At 49.0% G+C, this 25213-nt stretch overlaps 1 protein-coding gene across 2 annotated transcripts in view; it reads left to right on the top strand.

Moving 5' to 3' along the window:
* The window catches only part of LOC146020849 (aldehyde oxidase 2-like), an 80560-nt gene that overhangs the window by 15061 nt on the left and 40286 nt on the right, over positions 1–25213 (top strand). For both annotated transcript variants that reach the window (XM_083154368.1, XM_083154370.1), the window contains exons 2-10: positions 9548–9692; positions 12268–12360; positions 14725–14867; positions 15525–15618; positions 18673–18782; positions 20918–21102; positions 21800–21989; positions 23730–23816; positions 24459–24628. In XM_083154368.1, coding sequence (XP_083010494.1) covers positions 9551–9692; positions 12268–12360; positions 14725–14867; positions 15525–15618; positions 18673–18782; positions 20918–21102; positions 21800–21989; positions 23730–23816; positions 24459–24628 — 1214 coding nt within the window. In that variant the 5' untranslated portion in view covers positions 9548–9550. The remainder of the gene's footprint in view (positions 1–9547; positions 9693–12267; positions 12361–14724; positions 14868–15524; positions 15619–18672; positions 18783–20917; positions 21103–21799; positions 21990–23729; positions 23817–24458; positions 24629–25213) is intronic.

The following is a 25213-nucleotide window of genomic DNA, read 5'->3' as shown; positions in this document are numbered from 1 at the left end:
CTCGCGAGAACTACCAACCTCTCACGATAATTCGCCTGTACTTGACTCCCAGCGAAGCCGCCAGGCAGGTGGGCGGGCCACTCAGACCGGCTACAAGGGCCGTATACGGCCCCCGGGCCTGAGGTTCCCCACCCCTGCCCTAGTGGATGGTAGGGCATGAAATACCGCCTGTCGGCTCCAAAAACAGTAAAAAATCCCATATCGACCTAATGCTTGTGTCGACCTAATGACCCGTTGACCTAAAGCCATGTCGACCTAATGACCTGTCAACCTAAAGCCATGCCAACCAAATGACCTGTCGACCTAGACCCAGGGGCAACCAATCAGAATCTAGAATATAATAGATCTTCTAGAAGATAATAGATTCTGATTGGTTGCCCATAGCAACAACCCATGTGAATAGAAGTCCCATCTCAGTAAACGTCCTACTATTTGTTTTGTGTGGGCAACGCTCCAAATTGTTTATTTTTGTAAATGACAGAAGCTGATTGGTTAGAACTCCACTTTGGGGGTTATTCTGGTTATTCGCTCGATGTGAATTTGCATCCTTGCAAGTCAACCAAACCCCGCCTTGCGAATTGTGGTACGCCGGCCCACCATTCGCTAGGCGCGTACGTTCGCACTGGCTGTGAATTAATGTTTTACATAAACATCTATTGGCAGCCTGCGGGGGGACACCCACATCATTCCATGGTCACCGATGTGGAATGTGCAGATCTAAGGTTGCTCAGCGGGAAGCGGGCGGCCGGCTGACATCCGGTGATCCCCTGACACTACAACACAATCAGACGTTGTAAAGTAAATCTTCATTAGCGGCCCAGCTGGCTCCATGAGATTCATCAGTAATAAAGTCAGTGTAGTACGTTATGTAGGCTGCAGCCCTGGTCGCTGACTGTAATTATTACTGGTGACTGTACAGTAACACAACACACTACAGAGTACTACACAATAAAGGCTAATGTGGTAAAGGAACTGACACAAAAGCTCCAGTTTATTGTATGAACGCGTAATCCAGCCGGCAGGATATGACAAAGAAAGGGCAATGACATCACAGGCGGCAATGACACTGTTATGTAATGCTGCATTCACACCGCAAAACCTGCTTAGACCAGGTATTTAAAACGTTTTTTTTTTTTTTTAAACGGGTCAGAGCAAGTTTAACCCCTTTCACATTGCATGGAAATACCTGGTGTAAAGCAGGTTTGCGGTGTGAAAGCAGCATCACTCTTCCTGCCCTCCTACATTACAGGGAGTGAGCACTGACACTCACCTCTCTCCCTCCAGCCCAGCAGCAGCAGCTCTCTCTCACTACTCTCACTCATATGGGAAGGGGGTCTGACAGTGAGCAGTTGCTGATCTGCTCTGAGCCAGCGCAGTGATGAGCTCATTAAATATGCACTGCGCTGGGGACCAATAGTGCTCACTGCTGCCTGGGTACCATTTCAGACCCGTTCAGACAGCAAAAAAAAAACGGGTCTGAAACCCTGCTTTTTTACCCTTTCCCAAAAAAACAATTTTTGGAAACGGTAAAATCACTCTGCACCTTTCAGACCGCACATATTACCGTTTTAAAATGGTAAAAAATCGGCAAAATAACGTTTTTTTTGTGTGGTCTGAAAGGGGCATTACTTTGCAAAGCAAAGCTGTTTTTTTTTTACCGCAATAACCAGATTTGAATGAGCATTTGTTTTTTGATACTTTGTTGCGTTGGTTTGTTTGTATTTCAGCCATATGTATCTCTCAGGAGCAGGGCCCCTTTCCCCTCAGGACCCCTCTCCCCTCAGGGCCCCTCTACCCTCATGTGCTTTTCCAACTCTTACTTAAACTTTCTTCTACTCCATGGACCTTATTGAGGTCCGTACGCTTGCATGCAAATGCGCATTTGAGCTCGATGTTTTGCGTACGCTGGCCGATTGCGGCCATGGCGAACAGACTGTTTGCACCCAACATTGTGAGCGGTGGCTGTGGGGGGGGGGTGCATGGGGGGTGGGCTGGGGTACCCGCCCATGGGAACAATTGGCCACAGGCACAGGCCACGCTATAATGCAGCTAGATATGATGGGGCTAAACCGTCATCGTCATTGTATTTGTATACATGATATATCCGCTCCAGACATTACATTCCTGCCGGAACACGACTTTGCATGTGCTGTACAGTCACCCTCCAGCTGCGTCTGCACAGACGTTGTATCAGCAGGAATGACCCGTGTAACCGTGTAGAAGTGCTGACATGATTTTACACGACAGGATATAAGTTATCAGTTTTCTTTTCCTTCTTGTCGGCTTTTTACTGTTGACCGCCGAGGTCTCTGGCACAGAAATAAGTGAGAATACAGATGTCATGTAATAAGGTTCTGCAGATCATTGTGGCTGCTCTATGTCAGTCCAGAGACACCATCTTTAAGGAGGCGCCGTAAATGCGTAACCAATCTGATTGGTTGCTTTGGGCAACATCCCATCTGGGGGGGGGGGGGTAGCGTGCTTTGCAGAACTGCGCATGTGATTTTAAAGATTTGCAATTTACGCACAAAAAGTAAAAAACCCGTCTCGTCCTGAAGAAGACCCATAATGATCACCGGTTACGTGTGCCCAGGGTCGGCAGAGATTGCCATTGTTGTCCTGTAATGTTTCTATCTACTGTATAAAATGTTCTTATTGATTTATCACGTGCCATTCACATACATGTGTCATACAATAATACAACTGTGGGAAGTCCTCGGAGCAACAGAATACAATACATAGGAGCCAATTTAATAATGATGGCATTTACTGCCCAGATCACATTGTAATAAGTGATCCTATTGCTCGGATGTATGTGCCTGCAGGTGCCACGCTCTGCTTCGCCGGGTGCTGGGGGTCTGCACATGCGCGGTTAGCGCTGACCCCCCGCCGCCAGTGTGGTCTGAAGACCTTATGCTACAATGGGCTACTGCCATCCCAGAATGGCGTTATCCCGGGGACCAGATGCAATTTTGTCCGATGTTGATGCATCTGACAGTAGTGCACCCCCCCATAGTAACATATGGGGATCCGGCTGACAGCAGGGCAGTAGTGATCACAGCAGGGATTGGACATTCCTGTTGTGGTTCCTTTATTCCATTCAAGGGCTGTTCTTCTGCAGCAGCCTCTGCCTCCCTACTCCTACTGCCCCGCACCCCCCCCACCATTGCAGGGAGCCGGGCAGTAGGAGTAGAGAGGCAGAGGCTGCTGCAGAAGAACAGCCGCCCCCCCCCCCCCCCAGCTCAGCATAAGCCTCTCAATGCCGTGTGCTGAGCAGAGGAGAGACAGATACAGCAGCAGCCTCTTCTCTTTCTCCCCCTCTAATTTTTTTTTTCATGGGTGGCATGGCCACACCCCCTCCTGCAGGCCCTTCACCCCCTTGGTGGCCACACCCCCTCCAATTTACAGGGGGCCGGCCGACCTGTCTACACCCCTGTATGTAAGGGATACTTAATATTTGCAACTAACCCCCGAGGACACCCGAATTAGCTGCAAATATTATAGTGTATATTTAATGGGCCCTGTAGAAATAACACAAAAACTTACTCTGATCATTCAAAATGATTCAAGTTTCAAACAGACGGTGCCGCACCTTCCCCCGCAGCACCTCCCACCTGCAAAACGGATACATGAAATACCAACCTCTCCTAAATATTACATTATAATAGAATCACCGGTTGTCAGCTGCCGCCCTCTTCCCATACAGGGTGCACACAAAGCTAGGACACCGGAGAGTGTCTTAGTTCTATATGCACCTTCCAAATCGTTCGACGTTGTGCGAGCATCAAATGATTCGGCGGGCGAGGGGGGTGGCGGGCCTCTGTGCGAACAGCATTTAATTTTGCAGCAATGGGTGTGGACTAGAATAAGGTCCCAAATTAGCTGTGGAATAATTAATAATAACCACGGATTATTGGGCATATACAGTATTATATATACTGTAGTATTGTGCAGAGAGGAGGGACACTGTTCTACTAAACCGGCAGCTATAGTGGCAACGAAAACCCAAAATGCCCCATTTCCACCACTTCACTCTTATTATATTCTGCCCTGCAGCAAAATCTTGTTGTTACCGGTAAGAGCAGAATAATGTACAAAGGCCACGTTCACGGAATGTCCTGAGCGGTGCAGAAGACACCATTATACTGTACAGTATGGGGGGTGATTCACTAGTGATCGGTGCAGAAGACACCATTGTACTGTACAGTATGGGGGGTGATTCACTAGTGATCGGTGCAGAAGACACCATTGTACTGTACAGTATGGGGGGTGATTCACTAGTGATCGGTGCAGAAGACACCATTATACTGTACAGTATGGGGGTGATTCACTAGTGATCGGTGCAGAAGACACCATTATACTGTACAGTATGGGGGGTGATTCAGTAGTGATCGGACGGGGCCGAATTCCAGGCATTACGATGGTGGGGGTCTGCGCACACACATGTATTTGGGTATGTGCAGACCCCCCATACGAACGCCTTGTCGAGTATCACAATTGAGGCATTCTCACAGGTTGGGGAGGGAGGGGGGTGGGCATCCCCATAATAACACTGGGCGGTCCCCTGGGAACGCAGGTGGGTCAATGACTGACATCACATGACATAAGCACCCACCCCCTCTTCAGCGGACTGATAGTTATTTATGAAGCGGGGAGGAGACATTCGAATGATTTCTCTCCCCTTCGGCTGGTGGCATTAGGCCGCTGGCTAAGCAGCAAACGACCGCTGCTTAGCGAGTGGTAGTGAAACAGGCCCTATATGCGTTATTCCGCATCTACATGTTGTCACCATGCAGTGGCGGATCCAGGGGGATAGCACTTGGGCTCATGCCCCCCCCCCCCCCCCCCCTCATTTCTGGCACCAACACAGCTGATGGCTACATAGTGCAGCCGTTTAGAACTCCTTGCCCCACTGCCCCACCCCTGCATTACCCTGTCCATGTACCACCTCCCCCTGCGTTACCCATCATCTCCCACTGCCTTTCAGGCATTCTCTCACTGGTGTAACGGATGATATGAGGTCTATCCTATTACAAAGCCTTGTCTGATATCTGTATTACTGAGAAGTTTCTGCCCTGCAGTTGCCCTCGACTCCACTGTATTACTCCTCACATTCCACTACCACCCATGCAACATCTGCAAAATATGTTCTTCCCTTACGCAAGATGCCGGAGGCTCTACATCCGCACCCTTCTAATTCTCACCTTGGCTATTGTAAACTCCTACTGCCTGGCCTGCCAGTGAGGAAACGCTCCCCAGCAATCAGCTGGGAATGCTGAGTCCTGCAACACTCACATACACCTTTCCATCCTTTCTCATCTGCTGCCAAACCTTTCTGCCATTTCCCATATTGCCCCCCCCCCCAGTAGCGCACGCAGGGGGGGGTTTCTGAGTACCCAGAAACCCCCCCAGGAGTCTAAGGGCCCGAGTCTTAAAGCTGAGGGTCCCCTCTTTCCATGGGTATAAGAATTTTAAAAATCGTCCCTTGGGAACCGGAGATATCTGACTTCAAAGCAGTGGTCCCCATCCAAGCCTGTTAATTACTCTTCCCGTTCAGATATTGACTTACAGTTTTTCTGAGGGTATATTCCAAAAGCTGGGACTCTCCCCCTTTGAAGGACACTAGAAGCTTGTCTCTACTCTTCCCAGAACCAGAGATATCAGCCTTATAGCAGCTGGTTACTGCTCCAGCTCAACGCACCTGGTATGTAGTTTTATATACTCGTTGGCAGATTGCTCTGCCTCCTGAACTCTCATCCCCTAGTCCCCAATACCATTTGGTAGGTGGGATTCTGTAGTTTTTAATTCCATTAAAATCTAAGAAATCTATTTCTGGTAACTGGAGATATCTGCAGTCAAGCAAGCTGTCATCCCACCAGAAAATTATGAATAATAAGCCCACTCCACTATACACCCCTCCTCTGCATATTAAACATCCTCTACCACCCTGGAAGTTATGTATCAGGGCCCCTTCATTCAGCCCAATGCCCCCTTCTCCCACCCATCTGTGCAGTAAAGGGGTAATTAGTGGAAATTACTGATCCAGGCCCTACATGCTGAGCGGTTGATATAATACCCCCTACCACCCGGGGGACATCAAAGCTTCCCCCACCCCTACCGCTGGAGGGTCGGTAGGTGCCCCAATACATTGCTATGCCCAGGGGTCTACACTGCTGTTGATGCCCCTGTATGTATATATTATATATACACACACACACACACATATATATATATATATATATAATATAATTTGTTATATAATATTATTATTTATATATATATATTTGGTCTATCTATAATACTTTAACTGACCCTGCATATACTGGGCCACCTAAGTGTCCATCTCCGTGCTTTGCTCCGCCCCTCTGGAAACCCCCTTCTGAAAAACCTGCGTTTGCCACTGCCCCCATAAATTCCAGAATAGAATTCCCAGTGTTCACCCTTGCTTTAGCCCCTCTCAGTCACCTCTACACTATTTCAGTGGTGTCTAATGTCTTCCCCTCCGGTAACCTTTATCCCATGCACAGCTGGTTCTTCCACACCGCCGCGCGCCACCCTAACCGGCGGGCAACACTCTGCCCGGTGCTCCTCAACCTTTAATATCTGACCACTCTGGCTCTATACCATGAATGAAAGCTAGAAGAGGCTCTGGCACTGGGATATAGTGGAGTCTGACACAGCATAGTGGGGGTGGAGGGGAAAGGGGGGGGGGGTAACCCCCTAAACACAGTTTCACCCCCTCCCCCAGCTCTTTAACACTCTATTTTGCCTCCTGGTCATAAACAGACTCAGACTTACACTAGCCAATCACTAGCATCTCCATTTGTAGGTTCCCTACCATGTGTATCATCTTTTTCCCAACCCCTTTTAGTCTGTTTGGGTAGAGGCATCTGTACTGCATGAAGCCATATGTAGCTCATGATACCTCCTAATGCCATCTATACTGCATGGTGCCATCCATAGCTCATGATACCTCCTGATACCATCTATACATTCTTATGCCATCTGTACCTCCTGATACCCAATAATGCCATCTGTACCACCTGATGCCGTCTATACCTCTTGATACCTACTAATGCTGACTATACCTCCGTCCTGATGCCATCTGCATCTCCTGATACCTACTAATGCTATCTGTACCTGCTGATACCTCCTGATGCCATCTGTACCTCCTGATGCCCACTAATGCCCTCTGTACTTCATAATACCTCCTGATGTCATCTGTACCTCCTGATGCCATCTATACCTTCTTATGCCATCTGTACCTCCTGATACCCACTAATGCCATCTGTACCTCCTAATTAGGTGACATAGATAAATGAGTTCCCCCACCTCTGCATGACCACTTGAAACCCTGGGAATATGTATGCGCTATATAAGAAACTGTTAATAAATAAAAAATAAATAAATAAATAAGTGGAGGTTACCCAAAGCAGCCAATCATCTTCTAGCTGTCATTTATCTAGTTCAGTATTTGAAATGGCAGCAGCTAATTGGTTGTTCTCACCAAGGCTCGATACATCTCCCCTTGTGTACTTAATATTGTTTATTTATAAATGTAATTGCAGCACAGAGAGTTCACAGGAATGCTGCCACTGCCACAGGGGATTTCTGCCGGTGCCGCAGTGTTATAGTGTCATTCCCACATAATGACAGTGTACAATGTTACACAGCCCTGACCTACTTAAACAACTTCCGCTGCTCCTAAAGACATAGGGGGTAGACGTGCTAAGCGCTGGAGAGAGACAAAGAGAAGAGAGATAAACTACCAACCGACCAGCTTCTGTCATTCTGCAACCACAGTCTGTAACGTGGCAGCTGGAAGCTGATTGGCTGGTACTTTGGGACCCATTTAGCAATGAGTTTGAGCTATTTAAACCTCATTGCATTCTCATTGCTCCATGGGGGGGCAGATGGAAAATGTGCAGAGAGAATTAGATTTGGGTGTGTTATTTTGTTTCTGTGGAGGGTAAATACTGACTGCTTTATTTTTACACTGCAATATAGATCTCACTTTGAAGTAAAAACCCCACCCAAATCTAATTCTCTCTGCACAAGTAACATCTGCCCCACCTGCAGTGCACATGGTTTTGTCCATCTAAGAAGGATTTTGTCAGAAAGAGTGAACTAGAATAAGGCCCATTGTTACTTCTCGTTATCAGAATGTAATGTAAATGAGCAAATACACTGTGATAGTATATATTACATCACAAGCGCTAATACTATATGAGTGCAATACATATATGACCATCCTATCACTATGAAATAATGGGCCTTATTCTGATCACATCGCTCCCCCGTGTGCTCGCACAGGATGCTTAGCGCCTGTGTATTTATGCACATGTGCAGTTGCTTGGCGCGAGCGGGCATAGTGAACTAATTGTTCGCCGTCCCATTCGCACCTAGCAGTGCGGGTGGGGGGCGTGGGCTGGCAGCGAGGGGTTACACCAATGGGATCGCCCAGTGTTTTATGGGCGTTGCCAGAGAGGTGTCTTCCCAGAGAGGTGTCTAACATCTGGCAGCGCTGTAGAAATTATTCAATGGTCACTGACCATCGAATGATTTCACCCTCACACCTAAGGCCGCGAATGGATATTTATGCTAAACATTCATTCTCAGCCGCGTGGGGGAACTTGGCGGGCGAGAGAGGGGGGGTGTTCACGCGGGCGGCGTTTCATCCACGCGCAAAGCTGCGAAATTTCAGCTCTCCGTGTGTGTACCAGAATAATGTCCAATATATGGGGGCTGAAGTCTCTTCCCTGTATCGGGAAACAGCTCATCCAGGTGGAACGTGTGTCTTATCCACTGCAGTGATTAGTCAGAGGTACATTTATAGCTGTGACTTGGGTTCCCCTCTATACTGTAACACAGGGTTGCCGACTTGCAAAAAATCCTCCCCGGGAATATTTCATTACGAGTTTGGGGGCGGGGCTTAACTGTGACATCATTAAGCCCCGCCCCCATTATGGCAAATATGCGAAATAACTGATCTCCATGGAGGGGGTGGGGCTAAAATTACACGATTGTGCCATTTTAGCTCCGCCCCCTCCCCTGAGACCCACAGATCCGCGATGGGGGGGGGGGCTCAGTGGGGGTCCCCCTGATTCCGGGAGGGTTGGGGGGACCCGATTTTCGGGAGACTCCCGCAAATTCCGGGAGGGTCTGCAACCCTGCTGTAACTGTGTCATGCTTGGGGAACACTGGGCCCTACAAGAGCTGAGCATAGGATACATTTGGGCAGATGTATTAAGCCTTAACTAGAGATAAATCCAAGGGTGATAAGGAGAGATAAACGTCCAGCCAATCACCTGCCAACTGCCATGTTACAGCCTGTGTTTGAAAAAAGTCAGTAAGGAGCTGATTGGCTGGACGTTTATCTCTCCTTATCACACTTACATTTATCTCTTGTTAAGGCTTAATACATCTGCCCCATTGTGTGATCTATCATCGGAAATGTGCCAGTCAGTGCCAGTCTCATGGTACCAGTAGGGCATTGCGTGGTTGTATGTCTGTTATGTTCTAAACAAACCTTTTTGTCTCTCCCCAGATAATGGCAGATGATCAGAGGAGGCGGATGTCAGTCGTGCAGGGTGACAAGAGTACCTGGGTGACTCCATCGTGCCTTGCGGAGCTCCTCCAGCTGAGATGCAGCTACCCACTGGCTCCCCTGGTGGTGGGGAACACGTTTATCGGTAAGCAATGTGTCGGCGTCATATAATAATGACCACGTGGACTACAATGGTGAATAGTAACCTGTGCAGAGCGTAGCGGAGCCCTGGCCACTAATTTGGCTTAACTATGGTTAAACATAAAAAAATGACAACAATAAAGCTGATGTCGACCATTTCAATGTTGACTCTTTCACTCTGTTGGCCTTTTGTAGTGTCTACCTTTTTCATGTCGACGTTTTGACCCTTTCCACCTGATGACCAGGTTAAGCTACTGCATGTCAAACATATGGTGTTGACCAATTTCTGTTCAATCCAATGATCCGCACCCCAAGAAAGGGAGGGATTATTATAGATAAGAACAAAAAATTTGAATATTTCGCAGGGACAATGAGAAGCCTCAGCGATGACATTTGAATGCTACACAATGATTAGGGTGGCCAATCCCCAGATTGACGGGTCCCCAGGATTTGGTCCTAAAATCGCCAGGTTTTCAATCACGGGATTTCGGGCTTAGACTGCACATGCGCAGTCTACTGCCGGGCAGCATCTGCCCGGCTGCTCCCTACCCGGCGTGGGGCTCAGTGCAGTGTGATGTGGTCAGAGGTCACGCTGTGCAGTCCACTGGCTGCACCACCCGCTCCTGGTTACAGCGTCCGCCTCACTCCCGGCCACACCGCCCACCTTCCAGCCTTGCTCCCGGACGTCGCACCCGCCCAGGTGAGGTTTTTTATTAGAAAAGCCAATCCCAAATCCCGGGGTTAGAAAGATATGTTGAAGCCACCAGGCCGCATCAAAGCATCGCCGTTACTGACGGTCCCTAATGCTACGTGAATATAGCACCACTCCGGGTCATATGATTGCATACTGTTCTGCTACATGATAATGGCACAAGAGGTAAGATCGATGTCGTGAAACCATCCACAAGGGAACTATCAATGATTTCAACCAACATTGGTTACCCCTGATTTACAATTCATTAGGCTGTGGGCCAATGAGAATCTTGGGGTGGGGATTCATGGAAGTTTCGGGGACAGAGCTAAGCTCCTTGCCCCAGCACCTTCGCTTGTCTATCATCGATGGTAGGACACAATTTGCTTCCCCCATCAAAAAATGATTCAACCTTGGTCAAAGACCATCAATGATTTTGAATCCCTATCGTTGAGGCAGGAAGAGGAAGTCAAGTATTTCCGGTGCCCCGTCCTGGTGGCTCAGTAACGGTACATTCCAGTGGTCAATGATTCCTTATTGAATTGCAGTCACATAAATATAACTTCCATATGATCTTAGATACAACCAAAATTCTCATCCACATTCTCATTTTCTCCCGCCGTGGCTGCTGCAACCTCCTCCTGTCTGACCTACCGCTAGTTTTCATTTACACTTGTCCATTAGGGTTGCCGACCCTCCCGGAATTACCGGGAGGATCCCGAAAATCGGGTCCTCCTCCCGGCCCCCCGGAAAGGTGGGCAACCCTCCCGGATTCCGGGGGACCCCCACGCCACCCCCCGATTGCGGCGTCTTCCCCATACCTTTTGGATTGAAATCGTCAATCCGCGGGTGTCAGAGGAGGGGGCGGAGCTAAAATCGCGTCATTTTAGCTCCGCCCCCTCCACAGAGATCCGTGTATTGGGGGTTTTAACATCCTGGGGGCGGGGCTTAATGATGTAAAGCTCAAGCCCCGCCCCCCGACCTGCAGCTGGAAGTCTCCTCAGTCTCAGGGCTTCTCCCGGAGAGGAGACAGAAAAAGTCGGCAACCCTGTATTAACTTTGCTTGTGTGTGTTTTGCTCCTATGTCCTCTACGTCTTAGTATGCTTTATTTGTAGGGTGCTGCAGAATTCTGGGGAGCCCTTATATACAGTAAATTGGTAATAATAAGGAAATTGCTGTAAGAGTTTTGTATTTGGATTATTCTGGGTGTGGACCTCGGACCGGACAAGTTCCATTCATCAATCTCTGTCATTCCGGAGCTTGTAGTGTCTGGCCTGTTGGGGTACCTGTCCAGGGGGTGTCCCCTCCGGTTGGGCTGCAGGTGACACCTGACACCTGGGAGACAAGTAGGGAGAGAGTAAAGCCTCCCTGAATGGTCCAGGGATGCAGTCAAAACTAGAAAGGCCCGGACCATATGGGGAGGCTGTAGTCACCCCTTCCCCATGTCCCCAGTGACAGCTGTTACTGACACACCCTGGACGGGTCACCCCTGGACAGGCATCCACCGTACCAGACACCTCCGGAATGCAGAGTTTGACAAATGGATCTGGTGTTCCGGGGTTTAGTCCTTTACTTAGTTCCATCACTCTGTAAGCTATGGTATCCATAACGGGGTCTGTTTGTATCTCAGCTGTATCTTTTTGGGAAATTGGAGCAGATGTATTAAGCCTTAACCAGAGATAAATGCAAGGGTGATAAACAGATAAACGTCCAGCCAATCACCTGCCAACTGCTATGTTACAGGCTGTGTTTGAAAAAAGTCAGTAAGGAGCTGATTGGCTGGACATTTATCTCTCCTTATCACACTTGCATTTATCGCTTGTTAAGGCTTAATACATCTGCCCCAATATGTCATTTTCTGCTAAATGTTGTTTCCTTTCCTTACAGGACCCCAGGTTAACATGACCGGTTCATATTACCCAGTTATCATCTCTCCTGCCCGGGTACCAGAGCTGAGCATTGTGAATTATGCAGAGAAAGGTAACGCGTCCCCTGTGTGGGACAGAAGACTCCCTCATACACAGTAATTGGTTCTAGGTCTATGTGCCCCGGGTTAATGCATCTGTCTGGCTTCGTTGTGCCCGAGTTGGACAGCAGCAGTTTGTCTTGTACTTGGCTATTGCTTTCATGTTACCAAACCACCCAACTGTTGGCATATTTGTACCGATTAGCAGAAATATTTGAGATATGGTTCCTGATTCTGGGTTGGACGTTCCATGCTTGGATGAATCTCTCCATCCGTAAAAATGGCCATTTCTGGGTGACCACCAAATGGCTACCTTGAAAAGATCTGTATTGTAGGAGTGTAGTCAGACTTTGTATTAGTTTCAAGCATGAGTATGGAGAAGGGACGCCTGTAAGGAATAGGCACTAAGCGGGTACGATTAGGGCTAGGCTGCAGGTAGGGAGGGTTAGGGTCCTGTACCAAACCCTAAATCCATCAGGAGAAGGCAGAGGGGCCAAAGGAGATGGCAGAGAGGCCACAGGAGAAAGCGGAGGGGCCGCAGGAGAAGGCAGAGGGGCCACAGGAGAAGGCAGAGGGGTCACAGGAGAAGGTCCAAAGAAGAAGGCAGAGGGGCTGCAGGAGAAGGTAGAGGGGACGCAGGAGAAGGCAGAGAGGCCACGGTACAAAAATGAGGGTCCGCAGTAGAAGGCAGAGGGATCACAGGAGAATGCCGAGAGGCCAAAGGAGAAAACCAAGGGTCCACAGGAGAAGGCAGAGGGTCCGCAGGAGAAGGCAGAGGGTCCGCAGGAGAAGGCAGAGGGTCCGCAGGAGAAGGCAGAGAGGCCACAGGAGTAGGCAGAGGGTCCGCAGGAGAAGACAGAGGGTCCGCAGGAGAAGACAGAGGGTCCACAGGAGAAGGCAGAGGGTCCACAGGAGAAGGCAGAGAGGCCACAGGAGTAGGCAGAGGGTCCGCAGGAGAAGACAGAGGGTCCGCAGACCGCAGGAGAAGGCAGAGGGTCCGCAGGAGAAGGCAGATGGGTCACAGGAGAAGGCAGAGGGTCCACAGGAGAAGGCAGAGGGTCCGCAGGAGAAGGCAGAGGGTCCGCAGGAGAAGGCAGAGGGTCCGCAGGAGAAGGCAGAGGGGCCGCAGGAGAAGGCAGAGGGGCCGCAGAAGAAGGCAAAGGGTCCACAGGAGAAGGCAGAGGGTCCACAGGAGAAGGCAGAGAGGCCACAGGAGTAGGCAGAGGGTCCGCAGGAGAAGACAGAGGGTCCGCAGACCGCAGGAGAAGGCAGAGGGTCCGCAGGAGAAGGCAGATGGGTCACAGGAGAAGGCAGAGGGTCCACAGGAGAAGGCAGAGGGGCCGCAGGAGAAGGCAGAGGGGCCGCAGGAGAAGGCAGAGGGGCCGCAGGAGAAGGCAGAGGGGCCCCAGGAGAAGGCAGAGGGGACGCAGGAGAAGGCAGAGGGTCCGCAGGAGAAGGCAGAGGGTCCGCAGGAGAAGGCAGAGGGTCCGCAGGAGAAGGCAGAGGGTCCGCAGGAGAAGGCTTGGCTGGCCGTCAGATCACTCTGTGCCCCTTATGATGGTACCAGTGAGCATTACAGTATACCAGATAATTGCAAGTTCAAAACATTAATTAGTTTTAATTATCAGCTAAAGCAACATAAAACTGTTTTCACACCCCTATGTGGTGGATTCCAGCCCTGGGGTCATAGACTGGCTGTCACCAGCTTGTTGTAGGTGTCACCTACACACTCAGTTCTCACCTAACCCTTGCACCAAGTTCCAGGTTACTGTGACTGTTGGATGGGGCACCAACCTGTAGGTCGAGAACCGGTTCCAAACTAGTACCACCAAGCCTGCCACTGTCTCTGTGGGCATTGTTATTTGCTCCCGTACCCATTGCAACAACAGGGCCCAGCTATTTAAAATTAATATTAACTACTTTGTATGGTGTTGAATTGGGGACCCCCCCCCCCCCCACCTTGGCCAGGGGGCCTAAGTGACAGATTGTAGAGCTTCATCCGCAGTTGATCTCTCAGCTATTAGAACACACAGTAGTTGGCTCCACTTACAGAAATAGTCCCAAGTAAGCTAGAACCTGCTTAGGGGTAGATGTACATTCAAGAGACAGACGGAGTGTTCAAGCAGAAGTTACCCATAGCAACTCAGCTTCTAACTGTCCTTTCATAGACTGTGCTATACTGTATCAATGACAACTGGAAGCTGATTGGTTATGGTCAGCTTCTCAACATTATCTCTCTTGATCAAAAGGTTTGATACATCTCCCCTCCATTCTTGTAATGTGGGTCCATCAGTGAAGATGACTCTTGAGAACACTGGGATAACTGGGTGCCATCACTGTAGAGCACATTACATATTAATGATGTCTGTGTGATTCAGGTATCACTATTGGAGCCGCTTGCAGCCTCGCAATGGTACGGTCCATTCTCTCTGAGGCCGTGTCTCAGCTACCGGAGGAGAAAAACAAGATCTTCCGTGTCATTCTGCAGCATCTGACCGCGAAGCACCTACGCAGCGAATCAGTAAGTTGTGTATGGAGCGGGTCCAGTGAGTGCACTTATTGCCTGGAAAGTGTCATTCGGAAGACTTAGGGAGAGAGAAATAAAGTAGTTACCAGTCAGCTCCTCAAACACAGCCTGTAAAATGACAGAAGCTGATTAGTCGATACTTTATCTCTCTCCAAGATTTGATCATTCTCCCCTTATTTACAGTATGGCCTACATTATCCCCAACAGGTCTCAGCAATGTATTTTGTATCCCTGTTGGCAGTGGCGGCTCTTATCTCTGTAGAGGAGTGGGGCTGCCGCAATGCCGGGCCCTCCTGCCGCCTCCACTGCCGGTCCCGTCGTGATCAGTACTGCGCATGTGCAGAATCCATTTAAAAAAAAAAAACATTTTTATGGGCTGCTGCAGCCCATAGAGGGAACACCTCCCAATGGGACTGCCGCCCTTGGGTGACTGGCAGGTCAGTCTTCCAATAGGAAGTCACTGCCAGTCACAGTGATGCTAGTCCAATCTCACAGACTGCATCTGGCTTCACACAATGGTGGATTTTACCTGGGGGGGCTGCAGCCCATAGGTAAAATCCGCCACTGTCTGTTGGGTATATAAAGATGCTTGTATCTTGTGTATTGTGTATTGCATTATGTCCAGCACTATATATGTTCCTGTTTTCCTAGTCTCTTGGAGGGAACATTTTAAGTGGAAGTTGCACCTGGGAACTAAACCCTATTCTGGCTGTTGGAAACTGCACCTTCAATCTTGCGTCGACAGGTGAGAACTGACAGAAAGCAGCTATTTGCGCACGTAGATCTCCGATCGCAATAAACTACCACAATCTGAAGATGCCGGTAGTAGTAAATAATCTGGGAGATTTGATTGATTTATGATGCAGGGCAGAATTCAAACAGGAGTCTCTCCAGGATCCGGCAGGGTAGGCAACTCTGGTACAGGATCCCAAAATTCAGCATGCAAATGGTCCAAAGACCGTCGGCATCCTGCCTGTTATGCTGCTGACTACATCCTGCCTGTTATGCTGCTTACTACATCCTGCCTGTTATGCTGCTGACTACATCCTGCCTGTTATGCTGCTGACTACATCCTGCCTGTTATGCTGCTGACTACATCCTGCCTGTTATGCTGCTGACTACATCCTGCCTGTTATGTGGGCTACATCCTGCCCGCTTAGTGGGCTGCTGACTACATCCCACCTGTTATGCTGCTGACTACATCCTGCCTGTTATGCTGCTGACTACATCCTGCCTGTTATGTGGGCTACATCCTGCCCGCTTAGTGGGCTGCTGACTACATCCTGCCTGTTATGCTGCTGACTACATCCTGCCTGCTATACTGCTGACTACATCCTGCCTGTTATGCTGCTGACTACATCCTGCCTGTTATGTGGGCTACATCCTGCCCGCTTAGTGGGCTGCTGACTACATCCCACCTGTTATGCTGCTGACTACATCCTGCCTGTTATGCTGCTGACTACATCCTGCCTGTTATGTGGGCTACATCCTGCCCGCTTAGTGGGCTGCTGACTACATCCTGCCTGTTATGCTGCTGACTACATCCTGCCTGCTATACTGCTGACTACATCCTGCCTGTTATGCTGCTGACTACATCCTGCCTGTTATGCTGCTGACTACATCCTGCCTGTTATGCTGCTGACTACATCCTGCCTGTTATGCTGCTTACTACATCCTGCCTGTTATGCTGCTGACTACATCCTGCCTGTTATGCTGCTGACTACATCCTGCCTGTTATGCTGCTGACTACATCCTGCCTGTTATGCTGCTTACTACATCCTGCCTGTTATGCTGCTGACTACATCCTGCCTGTTATGCTGCTGACTACATCCTGCCTTTTATGCTGCTGACTACATCCTGCCTGTTATGCTGCTGACTACATCCTGCCTGTTATGCTGCTGACTACATCCTGCCTGTTATACTGCTGACTACATCCTGCCTGTTATACTGCTGACTACATCCTGCCTGTTATGCTGCTGACTACATCCTGCCTGTTATGCTGCTGACTACATCCTGCCTGTTATGCTGCTGACTACATCCTGCCTGTTATGTGGGCTACATCCTGCCCGCTTAGTGGGCTGCTGACTACATCCCGCCTGTTATGCTGCTGACTACATCCTTCCTGTTATGCTGCTGACTACATCCCGCCTGTTATGCTGCTGACTACATCCTGCCTGTTATGCTGCTGACTACATCCTGCCTGCTATACTGCTGACTACATCCTGCCTGTTATGCTGCTGACTACATCCTGCCTGTTATGCTGCTGACTACATTCTGCCTGTTATGCTGCTGACTACATCCTGCCTGTTATGCTGCTGACTACATCTTGCCTGTTATGCTGCTGACTACATCCTGCCTGTTATGCTGCTGACTACATCCTGTCTGTTATGCTGCTGACTACATCCTGCCTGTTATGCTGCTGACTACATCCTGCCTGTTATGCTGCTGACTACATCCTGCCTGTTATGCTGCTGACTACATCCTGCCTGTTATGCTGCTGACTACATCCTGCCTGTTATGCTGCTGACTACATCCTGCCTGTTATGCTGCTGACTACATCCTGCCTGTTATGCTGCTGACTACATCCTGCCTGTTATGCTGCTGACTACATCCTGCCTGTTATGCTGCTGACTACATCCTGCCTGTTATAATGCGGACTACATCCTGCCTGTTATGCTGCTGACTACATCCTGCCTGTTATAATGCGGACTACATCCTGTTGATTCACATACTGTACATAGCGCTACTGCTTGGGTCCCCAAATTAATCATAATCTCAGGCTAACAGTTTTTTTGTTCTTTTCTTATCCCATTATAAGTAAAACCTAAAACATCTATAAGAGATGCAGCCTTTCTACCTTTTATCTCCTGTACTTAATCTTGTGTTGTAAAATGAAATGAGGCTTTCTGCGCTACTGTGTGCGTGGAACACAGCGTTCTAGCACACCCTACTCTGTATATAGCCAGTAATTCCTCGGCCCATCTTTTTGCACCCTCTGCATCTTTGTAAATGCTATCGTCTGTGCAAACTCAGATGTGGTTGGAGACGCAATGAAATGTAGAAAGTCCTGATTATCGGTACTTTGCTCACACTTAGGACCCTGTTGTGTACGTGCGTGAATGGGTACTGTAACGGAGCACGCAGTCAAGCATCAGACCCAGCAACTCCAAAGTACCAGCCATCCTAACCACCATGCTTCGGGCAGTTTATACACTGTTGGAGAAATGACTGAGGAAATAGTGCTGGCGCCATGGTATTCACATTGTGTGCACCAGCACCGGGGTGTGTGTGTAGAGGGGGGGGGGGGGGGGACCCGTTCCTCGTACAAAGCTGCTGAACCATTAAACCATGGAGCTACCTCATCTCTATTCTCAGTGCAGATGTGAGGGCCTCATTCAGGCCTCATGGGGGCAGAGACTGGCCGCTTAGTGGGCGGGCTAAGAAAAATGCAGGCATGCCCAAAAAAATGCTGGGCCTGAGCATTTAAGAGGAGGGTGCATGGTGTCAGCATCAGGCCTGATATGCCTTTTTTGCTTTTATTTGGCTACTCCGAGCCTGCGATGACTGGTGCCCAGTGTAAAAATCCTTCGACGATGAGCCCGTTATTACGATGGGTTTCAGACTTTTTCCTACGACTACGAATGGATGTGTAGCTGTATATATCTATATATATACGCACACAGCGTGCACATTAATTCAGAAGGTGGGATTTCACCCTGAATCAGGCCATGAGTACATTGCTGGTGTTATATATAAATATCATAGAATGTCTTCCTGACTCCATTTTGTTTTAATACAGACCGCAGGCGCCAGGTGACGCTGAGACAGTTGCTGTTTGATGAATCCGGAACCTCAGCTTTGAGGCCTGAAGAGATTCTCATCTCCATCAATATCCCTTTTTCTAAGAAGGTAAGTTTATACGGAATCGGTACATCTGTCAGACCACACTTAGGTCTACAGTCATTAGGTCGACCCCAATAGGTCGACTGGCAGGAAGGTCGACCTGACTTAAGGTCGACATGGGCCAAGGTCGACATGACTTAAGGTCGAATTTGCATAAAGGTCGACATGAAGAAGGTCGACTGGTCATAAGGTCGACATGGGTTTTTCACTGTTTTTTGACCCGAATGTCGACACAGTCGACATGGACAGAGTTGGCAATGAGAATCGGACCCTCGCATTGCTCGCATCACTCACAATGCTTCGGGCACGGTGGCTCGCTTCGCTCGCCACAGCTTTAATAACCTCCTCCACGCCCTAGTGGATGGTAGGGCATGAAATACCGCCTGTCGGCCCATGTCGGCTCAAAAAACAGTGAAAAACCCATGTCGACCTTATGACCAGTCGACCTTCCTCATGTCGACCTTTATGCAAATTCGACCTTAAGTCATGTCGACCTTGGCCCATGTCGACCTAAAGTCAGGTCGACCTTCCTGCCAGTCGACCTAGTGGGGTCGACCTAATGACTGTAGACCTAAGTTCATTCTAATAGATGACCGCTTTCCGTTTATACACACACATGCACACGTACACGTACACAATCATACACGTGCACACATGCGCACACATGCACACGTACACAATCTCACACACGTGCACACATGCACACGTACACAATCACACACGTGCACACATGCTCACACATGCACACGTACACAATCACACACGTGCACACATGCTCACACATGCACACGTACACAATCACATAAGCATATTTATGAATGATTGCTATTTAGACCCTATAATTATAACTCCTTATCGCCGCTGTTCGCCCAATGAGAAATGACGTATTATCACATCCAAGAACAGGGGCTGTTATAGGAGCCCTCTCCTGCGATGTGTAAAGTGATCACTGATGTCAACACCCCCCCGCTGCAGGACCACCCCCATCCCCCTGTGAGTTGCCATTAAGCAAGTTCTATGGCCTATTGGGTACAGTGGCTATCTAACATCATTTAACAATGGCGAAGGCTACTGGGGCCAGGACCTAGAACTACTAACTACTGTATCACACAATAACAGAAACCTATTGGAACTGCTATTGCAATGATAAATGATGGAATAAGATCTCACATCTCCTCCATATGCTGCGGAAGTCCCTGTAACACGTACAGGAAATGTAGACATTTTGCAGTTTTTCGGGGGATCTGTATAATACAATACACAAGCCCCACAGACTTTCTGCTTGTCGTCCCTTGCCGTTGGCGATGGGAAAGTTAATAAAACTGCAGCTGTCACTGGCTGTTGCCGAGCAAACCCTGCAGGTCCTGGTTACATTCCGTCTTAGGAGACGCACGCTGACAAGCAACATATTTTCTGCAGTTCACCGTCACCACAGTATGTGCGGAGGTGACAGGAATTCTCCTCGGGGGAGAGGCTGATTTATTGGGCAGGACAGCGCTTGGGGGGTGAGGTGCATTTGTAAAACAAGCTCCTGTTAGCTGATACTCAGCAATGTGCAAAGTTCAGGGTCCGGCTAATGTGATGCAGGTGTTATCCAATTACCCCTGTATCTGTGGGGTATTCACTGCACAATCAGATGTCAGCCCTATGACAGTCAAATCACTGAGGTAACAAATGCTGCCTTATTATTATACGCAGTATATTAGCCCAGGGCGTGGTACAACCAGCCCTTAAGGCAGGCCTGGCCAACCTGTGGCTCTCCAGTTGTTGTAAAACTACAAATCCCAGCATGCATTGCAACAGTTTTGCTATTATGGAATTCTAGAAATGTGGCAAAGTATGCTGGGATGTGTAGTTTTCCAAAATCTGGAGATCCGCAGGTTGGCCAGGCACCCTGCGTCACTTTGCACCTTGCGCAGACGCAAAACATTGCTCCGCATGCAAACTCGTTGCTCGATTAGTCATGACTGACATCACAACTGTTGCGCTGTCAATCAATCATGCAGCGGGTGGGTAGATCGCCCTGTACACACATCATGATGCTTAGATATATCTGTGTTGCACAGCCAGCACAATATCTTCTGACCCATCATATAAATGTAAAATACGAGGCCCTCACACTTTTCTTCATGTGCTTGCAGTGGGAATTTGTGTCGGCGTTCCGGCAGGTGCAGAGATGGGGAAGTACGGGCCCTGCCCACATCGCTGCTCTAAGGGTCATGCTGAGAGAGGGTACCGACCTAATTCTTTCCATGAACATCTATTACGGAGGCTCAGAATCCGCCTGTTTCTTTGCAAACAGCATCAGCGAGCGACTTGTCGGTAGGTATGTATCACAGGGTATATTTCTACTATGGACCCACAGAGGCCTGGACCAGGCTACTGCACGCAGACATCACATCTATCGTGTCCGCAGGAGCCACTGCAGGGGCTTTGTGCTGTTGTTATTCCCCTATGCCTGTTCCCTTGCCTCCTATCTGCCCATTAATATTGAGTGACAGCTATCTAACTGCAGGTAGAGAATACTACACTGTAATTGGTGAATAGCTCCAAAAATCCACCAATCAGCAGCTGCAAGCCATTCCCTGTCTGGCTGCAGACTGGGAGGCAGGTAGAGAATACTGCTCTCTCATTGGTGGATAGCTCAAGCAATCCTCCAATCAGCAGCTGCAAGCCATTCCCTGTCTGGCTGCAGACTGGGAGGCACGTAGAGAATACTGCACTCTCATTGGTGGATAGCTCCAGCAATCCTCCAATCAGCAGCTGCAAGCCATTCCCTGTCTGGCTGCAGACTGGGAGGCAGGTAGAGAATACTGCACTCTAATTGGTGGTTAGCTCCAGCAATCTACCAATCAGCAACAGCTGCTATTCTCTGTCTGGCAGCAGGCTGGTAGAGAACCCAGTACTTAACCCCTCCTGGATTTAACTATATTATGTGAGCTTCCTCTAGACTAGTGTAATCTGTGGCGATAAGTGATTTAGTGAATATGTATTCCCGCTGACATAACACGCGTTTCTCACAGGCGCTGGAACGAAGCGATGCTTGATGAAGCTTGTAGATTATTCTTGGAAGAGATGCCGCTACAGGAATCGCCCCTGGTTCCGATGCTAGATTACGAGAGGACTCTGACTATCAGCTTCTTATTCAAGTTCTACCTCCAAGTGTCAAAGGAACTAAAGAAAACAGCGCTCTTCCCACACAGTGCTGCCTCTGTGAGTCCTGACCTGTTTGTTTGTGATTCAAAGACTAATGCTCGCTACCTGCACTTTCCTCTTCATTTACCATTGCAGTCACCTCTGGTAATACACTTTCTTTTTAAATCAGTTTAATAGTTCAACACAATTGACACTGATCATATACTAAGGGGTCGATCCTTGAAGGTTCAGATGTTTCGCACTCGCGAATCATCACGGCCCCGGGCGCACTTTACGGCGGACTGAATTCGCTTAAAAGTGCTCGCACCTCCATAGGTCTGCGAGCAATTTTAAGCGAATTCGTCCCAACGAAGGGCTTAATTCGGGTGCCTCGCACCCTTCTGCACTAATAGGTTCGAACCCTAAGAGTGATGTCACATTACTCAGCATTTTGTCTCGCCTGGAATTCGCAGCCTTGTGAGTCCTCCAAACCCCGCCCTCACATCGCGGTGAGTGACTCTCAGGTCACTTAGATATGTGTGCACCCTCGGAAGGAAGTGGGCGGGCAAATTACATCCGGTGATGTCAATTGCCGGCCCCCACACGGGTCACCGGGCAATTTGCAAGGGAATGCCCAGCTTTCTCATGGGAACGCCCACCCCGCCACCGCACACTTCCCGCCCGCAATCAAGGGTGTATGCGTCTGGTAAATACCCTGTTCGCTGTGGCCACACACACCCTGCGTCTGCACATGCACAGAAATGGGTATGCGCAAGCACAGATGCAAAACATCGCTCCCTTGTGCGAATGCAATGAGGAGTGAAGGGACCTGAATAAGGTCCTTAATCCGTCCCTGTATGCACGTACAGTACCCGTTTTCCCCTCTGGATGGCGCTGTGGAGCACTGTGACTCCTTATAAATCAATGATAATAATATTTAATAATAATATTAATGAATACGTAATTAGACACGTCATACGTCATTGCCTGCTTCTCCCTGTTCTTGGCCCGATTCAGACCTTTTTGCTAGGCTGCGTATACTCGCCCACAGTGGCGTAACTACTGTAAGGCAGCTTCTGCTGCCGCTTGGGGGAGCGAGTGGCATCGGGGTCTGTGTGGGGGCCAGGCCCAGCAGCGCGCGTCATGAGACTCATGCCGCAAAGCAGTGCTCCTATTGGTTAAAGATTTACACAGCAGCCAATAGGCGCTGTGTACAGCCTTAATCAATGGGAGCGCTACCTTGGGATGGGTGGGAACAGCTGGAGCCACCCATGTACTGCCTACCTCCATTGCAATAAGCATGTAACCGCTAGCGATGAGCATGTGACCACATGTAACCCCTGGCAACAAGCATGTAACCCTTGGCAACAAGCAAGAAACCCCTGGCACTTAGCATGTAGAAAACAAAATATATAACAGACTTTTTTGGCTTGGGGGAGAAAAATGTAAAGTTACGCCACTGCGCCCACAGTGCCTGCATCCCCTTGATGTACGAGAACACATCCCCGTGCATGAGGGCAAAGATGAGAAAAATCATTCAATGGTCGCCGACCGCTGAAGGATTTCTCTACTCTTCAGAAATGAAAGTGTTTAATGTCCATGTCAATGTGTCCTCTGTATTACATAGAACCGTATATAGTGTATCCCGGACATAGAGCGTATTCCTTCCTGGTAGGACACTTTGTAGATAGATCTTGGCGATGATAAAGTTATGGCTTGTGTTTGGTGTCACCGATCTGCCGGATCTCCCAGTACACTGTATACTGTATACTATAGTCCTGTCCTTGTTCATACTGAATGTCCCATTCCCTTGTTCAGGACATCCGCAGCACAATGTCCACCAACAGAACAAACTCCACGAAAGACTTACAACAGAGGATGACCAATGGCTTCCACATTACCCAAGTATGTATTGTTGCACATATCATTATTAGTAATACATGGGCGATGTGAATACATTATTGTGCAGCTATGATATATACTCTCTGCATTAGCGCCGTTGGCCATCCACCATGATTAGCAACCAGCAATGGCCTGATGGCGATGGTGAGTGAGAGGTCACAGATGGTTGACATCGGTGGCTGATCACTGATGGTGAGTTCTGGCTGTGATCACGTGGGGGTCACCTATATGCAGTGCTGCCAAGCAGGGGGGGGGGTTCTACCCCCCCCCACCTCCCCCTCCCCCTCTCCCTCTCCTGGGCAGCAGCAGCTCCCCTATTTGAATTTCCAACTCTACTGCAGCCCAAAAGCCCCCCCCCCCCCCCCGGATCTACCACTGGTCTGATGCCATTTCGCAAAATGGAGGCATTTCACAGCCTTTGTGTGAGAGGGTGAAGGTCAGGATCTCCGACAGAGGATGGAGTTTCGCTGGCCTCTTGGTTAAACTGTGGTGGCCAGCTTGTACCCTCGCTTCTCTTGCCATGCTACCCAGTTGTAGGCCCACGTATATGTGGAGACCTGGGGTCGTGCTGCTATACATCCCATTGTTAATCTGTTCCTGGAATGAACGAGGTACTGTGACGGTTCTGTGTCCCCTCCCCCACAGGATGACGGTCAGAGTCACCTCTATGATGAAGACAATGAGCAGCAGTCATTGCACAAAGCTGTGCTACACACCATCGTGGAGGAGGAGTTTGAGGATGGCGACACGTCAGCCGTGGAGGGAGAATACTTTCTGGCACTGGTGACCAGCAGCAGGCATCATGCTAAGATCAAGTGAGCGGCTTTGCCACGGATGTGATGCCAGGCAATGGGAATTGTGCCAATATCTTGGTTACTGTTATCACTGCTGCAGGTTCCTATTGTAAATCTCATTGGGCGAGATGCCAACCAAACTCGTCATTTTTTTTAAAGGGGCAATCATTTACAAAGCAAAACCATGCCCTGTAATTGATTGCCCCTTTAAAATAACCCCACCCCATTATGTCAGAACCTAGAGTCTCCACATCTCGTATGGAAGTTAGTTTTACACCTCTATACGCTGCATCCTGAGCCATTCTTCCAGTGGTATAATGAATCATTTTTATCTTAGTGTTACTGATGGGCGTGGTCACGTGTCATGAGGTGGTGAGGTCAGACAAAACTAGGGGAGTGACTACATGACAATAGGAGCATGACCACATTATGCCACACACTGTAATGCCCATTACACATTATGCCACACACTGTAATGCCCATTGCACATTATACCACATATCGTAAAGCTTATTAGCCAATAGACTACACACCATAATGCCCATTATATAATATGCCACAAACATTGTAAGGCCCATTATACATTATACCACACATTGTAATGCC

This window comes from Crinia signifera, chromosome 7 (assembly GCF_055691185.1).
Source record: "Crinia signifera chromosome 7, ASM5569118v1, whole genome shotgun sequence".
Lineage (NCBI taxonomy): Eukaryota > Metazoa > Chordata > Amphibia > Anura > Myobatrachidae > Crinia > Crinia signifera.
Note: the sequence above shows the minus strand (reverse complement) of the source record. Positions and strands in the feature narration are given on the sequence as shown.